General features: G+C 44.1%; 1 protein-coding gene across 1 annotated transcript in view; it reads right to left on the reverse strand.

Annotated features, from left to right (window-relative positions):
* Nucleotides 1–6,018, reverse strand: part of LOC111977720 (sorting nexin-5) — a 13,424-nt gene extending 7,406 nt beyond the window's left edge. The window contains exons 1-6 of the mRNA XM_024007282.3: nucleotides 5,870–6,018; nucleotides 3,044–3,148; nucleotides 2,628–2,738; nucleotides 1,947–2,068; nucleotides 1,646–1,769; nucleotides 928–1,023 (exon numbers count right to left, since the gene is read on the reverse strand). Of these exons, the coding sequence (XP_023863050.1) occupies nucleotides 928–1,023; nucleotides 1,646–1,769; nucleotides 1,947–2,068; nucleotides 2,628–2,738; nucleotides 3,044–3,148; nucleotides 5,870–6,010 (699 nt within the window). The 5' untranslated portion in view covers nucleotides 6,011–6,018. The remainder of the gene's footprint in view (nucleotides 1–927; nucleotides 1,024–1,645; nucleotides 1,770–1,946; nucleotides 2,069–2,627; nucleotides 2,739–3,043; nucleotides 3,149–5,869) is intronic.
* Nucleotides 6,019–10,107: the final 4,089 nt, after the last annotated feature.

Below are 10,107 nucleotides of genomic sequence, written 5' to 3' on the forward strand. Positions count from 1 at the left end.
GCCAGTAATAACCAACAAGTAATCTAACCTAACAATTCCACAACTACTACCTTATACACACAAGTGTAAAGGATAAAGAATATGTACATAAAGATATATGAATGAGTGGTACAGAACGGCATAGGCAAGATGCATAGATGGTATAGTGTACAGTCTATACATATGAGATGAGTAATGTAGGGTATGTAAACATAAAGTGGCATAGTTTAAAGGGCTAGTGATACATGTATTACATAAAGATGGCAAGATGCAGTGATTATATACAGTACAGTATAACATATGAGATGAGTAATGTAGGGTATGTAAACATAATATTAAGTGGCATTGTTTAAAGTGGCCAGTTGATACATTTTTACATAATTTCCATCAATTCCCATTATTAAAGTGCTGAAGTTGATCAGTATGTTGGCAGCGGCCACTAAATGTTAGTGGTGGCTGTTGAACAGTCTGATGGCCTTGAGAAGAAGCTAGCTCAGTTACCTTAGCTTTCTTGGGAACAGGAACAATGGTGGCCCTCTTGAAGCATGTGGGAACAGCAGACTGGGATAAGGATTGATTGAATATGTCCTTAAACACACCAGCCAGCTGGTCTGCGCATGCTCTGAGGACGCGGCTGGGAATGCCGTCTGGGCCTGCAGCCTTGCGAGGGTTAACACGTTTAAATGTTTTACTCACCTCGGCTGCAGTGAAGGAGAGCCCGCAGGTTTTGGTAGCGTGCCGTGTCAGTGGCACTGTATTGTCCTCAAAGCGAGCAAAAAAGTTATTTAGTCTGTCTGGGAGCAAGACATCCTGGTCCGCGACAGGGCTGGTTTTCTTTTTGTAATCCGTGATTGACTGTAGACCCTGCCACATACCTCTTGTGTCTCACAGATGTGATGCTCTCGAACTTGGCTAGTATTGTATGATATACGAGGAGGCCACACCTACCTTTATCCCAGAGATGATGACCTCGTCAGCACTCTTGACCATGTTCTTAAAGAAACTCCCAAACGTCTCCTTGGCGTTCTTCCTTCGTACGCTCAGCTACGTGGACCAATCACAGGGAGGGAAATAATTTATTTAGCCAATAAGACCACAGTACAAGTTCGCAATGTAAAATTGATTACGTAAGCTACAACAGCTGTGGCGCTGTCTTGTGGAAGCCTTTTGTTCCACATAGGAATGAAGAAAGTGAGTAAGAAMTACAATAAGTGTTATGGTTTTTCCTGATAATTTTATAAAAAATGCCTGTATAACATTTCCCAAAAGGACAAACAAAACCATCTCGGCAGACCCTAGCTGACTCACAGCTCCACTGACCGAGTGGTTTGGAAATAGAGCTGAACTCAGCAGCAGGATGTGTGTCCTAGGTGTGCTTGCCTATCTTCCTCTATCCCCCTTCCTCCCTCCCTCTATCCCCCTTCCTCCCTCCTCTATCCCCCTCCCTCCTCTATCCCCCTCCCTCCTCTATCCCCCTCCCTCCATCGTGTTCACTAAGCACAAAACAGAAGGGAAAAAATGGAGAGGTACTAACTGAACTGCATTGGGAAATGTTTTTCAATGGTGTGCTCTAGTGAACACGACTCAGCAGTTAACTAGGAAGTCAGTACTGCTGGAAAATACGCAGTCTGTCTTCTTCATTTCCTTTTCCATGTGTCAAACTCACATCCTGGTCATACTCCAGGAATATCTGGAAGTTTCTGTCCTTGCTCAGGATCGGGTGAGAAGATAGTCGCTGCAGGAATACCTCGTGGACTTGTACAGTCTTCTTAAATACAGCCAGGTACTCACTGGGAGAGAGCCAGAAGATGGCAAATTACCAACAGAGTGCACATACAGATACACAATCTTGAGATCACCAGAATCATTCCCACAGGAATCGTAATTCAACATTTAAAAACGCAGAACTGTGCCAATTAAGCTTGGACACAGTGACAAGGGGTAAAGGAGGAAAGGTCAGAACTCACGCCTCCAACTCCTGCTTCATCTTGGTGTATTCCTCCTTGGTCATGGTGGCTTCTCCCTCTCCCAGTTTATGCATCTTCTCCCTTGGGCTCTCGAAGTCTGGCTTTGGGGGGGCTGGAGGGATCTGGACAGACAGGGAGATGGGTGAGGAAAAGAGCAGATACCGGAGTCCTTTGCAGATACCGGAGTCCTTTGCACCTTCCCCTTCATCAAATAACACTCACGTGTCCTGACAGTGAACTTGCGAAATTAAATTCACAGTGGCAGCGAGTGTAAACTATACTGTAATTAAGTGGTGTGTGTGTGTGTTCCGTAGACTACTCCATAGAGCTGGGACGATAAACTGAAAATGATTAATACAGACCACTTGCTGACATTACAATAAGTAGCCGATACTAGAGAAGTTTAAAATTAAATACGTTTGCTAATCTGGGTCACTGTTAACGGGACAACTGATGGCTACAACCATCAAACTAGTATTAGTAGTTAAGGATAAAAATAAACATCTGTGGTGTACATTAAAATGTTATAAACTACTCATTATCGCATCAATCCAGGCAATTTATCGCGATATGGACTTTTTGTCCATGTCACCCAGCTCTACTACTCAAGTCACTCAATGAGCCCAGCGTAGTCCCAAGCCAGTGTGTGCGTGTGTGTGGTGGACTTAACAGGTCACTCACGATGAGCCCAGCGTAGTCCTCAGTCTCAACCAACGTGTCATGGAGCCAGATAAAGTCCTCATGTTGCCTAGGAACAGAGAAGTCTGGCTTCTGGAAGGAGCTCAGGGTGGTCTGACAGAAAAGACAATTCAAGCTCCATTTAAAATGCATTACCACAAGGTTGTAATATACTTTAGAAGTAAAAGATCTGAGAGACAGTTACTGTTATTTATTTTTGGCTGACACTGATCCAGAGTGACTTACAGTGCAGCATTCAACTAAGGCAGGTAAGACAACCACATTTGACATAGAAACAACATGAGCTGTAGTTCTAGCCTGCTGTACACGAAGAGCATTATATATTATTTGAATAACTGACAGGGAAGTGAGGGTGACCCTTAGCTTAAGAACTGAAACTGTGGAGTTGCTGTTTTTACCTTGGTGTGGACAGTGAACTTGACTTTGTCACGTTCACAGAGTGCATCAGGAATGTCGATGAGTAGAGAGGCGTCGTTGTTTAGGTCCACAGACACAGAGCGTGCCTAAGACAAGGGGGAACAGGGTAAAGGACAAGGACAAAGTTATTTCAGCTTTTATTTCTTTCTGCATATTCCCAGTGGGTCAGAAGTTTACATACACTCAATTAGTATTTGATAGCATTGCCTTTAAATTGTTTAACTTGGGTCAAACGTTTCTGGTAGCCTTTCACAAGCTCCCACAATAAGTTGGGTGAATTTTGGCCCATTCCTCTGACAGAGCTGGTGTAACTGAGCCAGGTTTGTAGGCCTCCTTGCTCGCACAGGCTTTTTCAGTTCTGCCCACAAATTTTCTATGGGATTGAGGTCAGGGCTTTGTGATGGCCACTCCAATACCTTGACTTTGTTGTCCTTAAGCCATTTTGCCACAAATTTGGAAGTATGCTTAGGGTCATTGTCCATTTGGATGACCCATTTGCAACCAAGCTTTAACTTCCTGACTGATGTCTTGAGATGTTGCTTCAATATATCCACCCTCATGATGCCATCTGTTTTGTGAAGTGCACCAGCCCCTCCTGCAGCAAAGMACCCCCACAACATGATGCTGCCACCCCTGTGCTTCACGGTTGGGATGGTGTACTTCAGCTTGCAAGCCTCCCCACTTTTTCCTCCAAACATAACGATGATCATTATGGCCAAACAGTTCTATTTTTGTTTCATCAGACCAGAGGACATTGCTCCAAAAAGTCTGATCTTTGTCCCCATGTGCAGTTGCAAACCGTAGTCTGGATTTTTTATGGCGGTTTTGGAGCAGTGGCTTCTTCCTTGCTGAGCGTCCTTTCCGGTTATGTTGATATAGGACTCGTTTTACTGGGGATATAGATACTTTCGTACCTGTTTCCTCCAGCACCTTCACTAGGTCCTTTGCTGTTGTTCTGGGATTGATTTGCACCTTTTTGCACCAAAGTACATTCATCTCTAGTTGACAGAACGCGTCTCCTTCCTGAGCGGTATGACGGCTGCATGGTCCCATGGTGTTTATACTTGCGTACTATTGTTTGTACAGATGAACATGGTACCTTCAGGCATTTGGAAATTGCTCCCAAGGATGAACCAGACTTGTGGAGGTCTACAATTTCTGAGGTCCTTAGCTGATTTTCCCATGATGTCAAGCAAAGAGGCACTGAGTTTGAAGGCAGGCCTTGAAATACATCCACACATATACCTTCAATAKACTCAAATTATGTAATTCGCCTATCAGAAGCTTCTAAATCCATTACATAATTTTCGGGAATTTTCCAAGCTGTTTAAAGGCAGTTAACTTACTGTATGTAAACTTCTGACCCACTGGAATTGTGATACAGTGAATTATAAGTGAAATCATTTGTCTGTAAACAATTTTTGGAAAAATCACTTGTGTCATGCACAAAGTAGATGTTTTAACAGACTTGCCAAAACGATAGTTTAACAAGACATTTGTGGAGTGGCTGAAAAACGAGTTTCAACCTAAGTGACTCCAACCTAAGTGTATGTAAACTTCCGACTTCAACTGTATATATCCTTGGGATTGAATTACACACTCACCGCACTTGAAGCAATAACTTCAGCTGATTTCCCAAAAGGGTCAGTCAGTGTTCCCAAGAGTCTGCTAGCTAGTGCACACTTCTCCTAGCATGGTCCTAGATCTGGTTGTGCCATCCTACCACTCCCTATGGTCATTATTGTCAAGGCTACGTTTCTCCCATCTTAACAGCTGTTTCTGTTTGAGTAGGAGAAGCCTTGATCGTATGGGTGGCCCCAGTGGGAACAGACCCACAATCCTGGCGTTGCAAGCAGCATTCTCTATCAATTTAGCCAGTACTTCCTGTGTGAATGACCCACTGAGCATCAGTGTTTCACCATACTACTACCCGAACTCTGCTACTCAGCTTGACAAAGTCAACCGAAATAAAGCAGAGTAAGTCTCCTCTGGAAAGTCTCAGAGGAAAAGAAAAAAAATTGCAGAAAAGAAAATAACCACAGGCCTGTCAAATTCCACACCAGTCCATATGTAAGCCATCTGAGTTATTMTGTCATTGGCCAGGACAATACTAGCCTCTTACTGCCACGTTGCAAGTCCCCAAAGGCAATGGTTAGATCAGTGGTCTGTGGTCCATATTCTAAAATCAATAGCCCTCTAGCCAGATATAATTCAAAATAGTAGTGGGGGAAACAGGAAGAGCAGAAATGAAACCAGCGAGCCTGGCCTGACGTTATTGGGGAAGTGCAGTGCCATACAAGCCCAACTCTCTTGTCAGAGGCAGTGGAACACTTAGAGGCTACGACATCAAGTACTTATGGCAAACTAAAGTAGCCTGGGGTGGTGACAATACAATAATGGATAAGACATTTTGTGACAACATTCATCTGTGAAGTAGTTAACTAGCTAAGCCAATGCCAAAGATGGTAGTAGAATGCTTTCTATACCGCCTCCAATACTAGTTGACGTTAAAAGTTACACTGTTGCTTTCAACAGACTGCAGCTGTTGATTCCTCTAGATAGCTATTTAGCTAGCCAGGCAACCTTATTTTCAGTTTATTAGGTAGCCAGCTAAATTTATCATATTTAGCTGACTGTATGAATAGCGTTACCTAAATACTGCACAGTTGTGTTTTATTAAGCAAGTGAGCATCTCATGAACTTCCTCGCTAGGTAAAATATAGGCTACAGTTAGCTGGCTATTTAACATTAAGCGAAGAGCTAGGTAGTTGGATAACAAGGACGATAGTACATCGCCCATAACGTACCTTTTCTTTTTCGCTATCATCAAGAGTAGATGTCATGGTTATAAAAGTACAACAAGGCTGCAGATCGTCGTGTTGTGCAGCAAGTCTAGCTATTATCGCTATCTTCTGGAAACAACCCCCGTTTCGCTCTTCCTGTCTCATGACAGATAAATCCCGCCCAATAACTCGCCCTGATGTTTTTGATTGGACAAGGTTTCTGAACGTCAATCAAAATAGTTCGTTGCTTTTTTTGTCCAACCCAAGTCGCATTTCGAACATACGTTACCGATACAACAATTAAACATACTAAATTATTACATATTGTAATAATATACTGTATATGGCCACAGCGTATGTGTAATTTTCGAAGTTCACTTTGGTTCCATGTCAGGAACACACGGACCTGTTTCAAAGACCCACCTTGAAGAGATTACTGGACTAGTTTTGTCTATCATGTACCATCAAGAATTTACTTGAGAAAAAAAACGACATGCCTTGCAGCCTGTCCCTCATCGGTCAAAATGTTGTAACAAAACAAAAATTGCGCGATGTTTGGGAGGTAACGACTTTCACTACTTGTATTCATTGTTTTCCATATATTCAGTAATCATTTCATGTAACCAAAGCATAGCCTAAGGTACTCCCTGTTCACCCATGACTGCATGGCCAAGCACGACTCCAACACCATCATTAAGTTTCCCGAGGACACAACAGTGGTAGGCCTGATCACGAACAACGACTAGACAGCCTATAGGGAGGAGGTCAGAGACAACAACCTCTCCCTCAACGTGATCAAGACAAAGGAGATGATTGTGGACAACAGAAAAAGGAGGACCAAGCATGCCACCATTTTCATCGACGGGGCTGTAGTGGAGCAGGTTGGGAGCTTCAAGTTCCTTGGTGTCCACATCACCAACAAACTATCATGGTCCAAACACACCAAGACAGTCGTGAAGAGGGCACGACAATGTCTATTCCCCCACAGGAGACTGAAAAGATTTGGCATGGGTCATCAGATCCTCAAAAAGTTCTACAGCTGCAACATCAAGAGCATCCTGACTGGTTGCATCACTGCCTGGTACGGCAACTGCTCGGCCACCGACCGCAAGGCACTACATAGGGTAGTGCGTACGGCCCAGTACATCACTGGGGCCAAGCTTCCTGCCATCCAGGACCTCTATACCAGGCGGTGTCAGAGCATGGCCCCAAAAAATTCCAAGGACTCCAGCCACCCCAGTCATAGACTGTTCTCTCTGCTACCGCACGGCAAGTCTAGGTCAAAAAGGCTTCTTAACTGCTTCTAACCCCTATAAGACTCTTGAACAGTTAATCAAATGGCTACCCGGACTATTTGCGTTGTCCCCACCTCACCCCCCATTTTTACGCTGCTGCTACATTCTGTTTATTATCTATGCATAGTCACTTTACCTCTACCTACATGTATATATTACCTCGACTAACCGCTGCCCCCGCACATTGACTCTGTACCGGAACCCTCTGTACCGGAACCCCCTGTATATAGCCTCGCTACTGTTATTTTATTGTTGCTCCTTAATTATTTGTTATATTTCTATTCATTTATTTTTTTTTCTAAAACTGCATTGTTGGTTAAGGGCTTGTAAGTAAGCATTTCACTGTAAGGTCTACACCTGTTGTATTCAGTGCATGTGACAAATAACATTATATTTGTTGTATTGAGTCACTCTAAATACAAAGCCGCAAACGCAAAGATGGAGAAAGAACGGATATCAAATCAAATCAAATTTATTTATATAGCCCTTCTTAGATCAGCTGATATCTCAAAGTGCTGTACAGAAACCCAGCCTAAAACCCCAAACAGCAAGCAATGCAGGTGTAGAAGCAAAGTGGCTAGGAAAAACTAGGCCAAAACCTAGGAAGAAACCTAGAGAGGAACCAGGCTATGAGGGGTGGCCAGTCCTCTTCTGGCTGTGCTGGGTGGAGATTATAGCAGAACATAGCCAAGATGTTCATAAATGACCAGCATGGTCAAATAATAATAATCCCAGTAGTTGTCGAGGGTGCACCAGGTCAGCACCTCAACCGCTCCTGCTGTCTCTAGAGAGTTGAAAACAGCTGGTCTGGGACAGGTAGTATGTCCGGTGAACAGGTCAGGGTTCCATAGCCGCATGCAGAACAGTTGAAACTGGAGCAGCAGCACGGCCAGGTGGACTGGGAACAGCAAGGAGTCATCATGCCAGGTAGTCCTGAGGCATGGTCCTAGGGCTCAGGTCCTCCGAGAGAGAAAAAGAGAGAATTAGAGAGCATACTTAAATTCACACAGGACACCGGATAAGACAGGAGAAATACTCCAAATAACAGACTGACCCTAGCCCCCCGACACATAGACTACTGCAGCATAAATACTGGAGGCTGAGACAGGAGGGGTTAGGAGACACTGTGGCCCCATCCGATGATACCCCCGGACAGGGCCAAACAGGCAGGATATAACCCCACCCACTTTGCCAAAGCACAGCCCCCACACCACTAGAGGGATATCTTCAACCACCAACTTACCGTCCTGAGACAAGGCCGAGTATAGTCCACAAAGATCTCCACCACGCCCCCAAGGGGGGGCGCCAACCCAGACAGGAAGATCACGTCAGTGACTCAACCCACTCAAGTGACGCACCCTTCCTAGGGACGGCATGGAAGAGCACCAGTAAGCCAGTGACTCAGCCCCTGTAATAGAGTTACAGAAAGGGGGGAACCGGCCAGGCAGAGACAGCAAGGGCAGTTTGTTGCTCCAGTCCCTTTCCGTTCACCTTCACACTCCTGGGCCAGACTACACTCAATCATAGGACCTACTGAAGAGGAGTCTTCGATAAAGACTTAAAGGTTGAGACCGAGTCTGCATCTCTCACATGGGTAGGCAGACCATTCCATAAAAATGTAGCTCTATAGGAGAAAGCCCTGCCTCCAGCTGTTTGCTTAGAAATTCTAGAGACAATTAGGCGTCCTGCGTCTTGTGACCATAGCGTACGTGTAGGTATGTACGGCAGGACCAAATCGGAAAGATAGGTTGGAGCAAGCCCATGTAATGCTTTGTAGGTTAGCAGTAAAACTTTGAAATCAGTCCTTGCCTTAACAGGACGCCAGTGTAGGGAGGCTAGCACTGGAGTAATATGATCACATTTTTTGGTTCTAGTCAGGATTCTAGCAGACGTATTTAGCACTAACTGAAGTTAGCATGGATTCATTTTTCTGCATCATTTTTGGACAGAAAATGTCTGGTTTTTGCAATGTTACGTAGATGGAAAAAAGCTGTCCTTGAAACAGTCTTGATATGTTTGTCAAAAGAGAGATCAGGGTCCAGAGTAACGCCGAGGTCCTTCACAGTTTTATTTGAGACGACTGTACAACCATCAAGAGTAATTGTCAGATTCAACAGAAGATCTCTTTGTTTCTTGGGACCTAGAACAAGCATCTCTGTTTTGTCCGAGTTTAAAAGTAGAAAGTTTGCAGCCATCCACTGCCTTATGTCTGAAACACAGGCTTTCAGCGAGGGCAATTTTGGGGCTTCACCATGTTTCATTGAAATATACAGCTGTGTGTTATCCGCATAGCAGTGAAAGTTAACATTATGTTTTCGAATGACATCCCCAAGAGGTAAAATATATAGTGAAAACAATAGTGGTCCTAAAACGGAACCTTGAGGAACACCGAAATKTACAGTTGATTTGTCAGAGGACAAACCATCCACAGAGACAAACTGATATCGTTCCGACAGATAAGATCTAAACCAGGCCAGAACTTGTCCGTGTAGACCAATTTGGGTTTCCARTCTCTCCAAAAGAATGTGGTGATCGWTGGTATCAAAAGCAGCACTAAGGTCTAGGAGCACAGATGCAGWGCCTCGGTCTGACGCCAWTAAAAGGTAATTTACCACCTTCACAAGTGCAGTCTCWGTGCTATGATGGGGTCTAAAACCAGACTGAAGCATTTCGTATACATTGTTTGTCTTCAGGAATGCAGTGAGATGCTGCGCAACAGCTTTTCAATTTTTTTTGAGAGGAATGGGAGATTCGATATAGGCCGATAGTTTTTTATATTTTCTGGGTCAAGGTTTGGCTTTTTCAAGAGAGGCTTTATTACTGCCACTTTTAGTGAGTTTGGTACACATCTTGTGGATAGAAAGCCGTTTATCATGTTCAACATAGGAGGGCCAAGCACAGGAAGCAGCTCTTTCAGTARTTTAGTTGGAATAGGGTCCAGTATCCAGCTTGAAGGTTAAGAGGCCA

The sequence above is a fragment of the Salvelinus sp. IW2-2015 genome, linkage group LG18 (assembly GCF_002910315.2).
Source record: "Salvelinus sp. IW2-2015 linkage group LG18, ASM291031v2, whole genome shotgun sequence".
Classification (NCBI taxonomy): Eukaryota; Metazoa; Chordata; class Actinopteri; order Salmoniformes; family Salmonidae; genus Salvelinus; species Salvelinus sp. IW2-2015.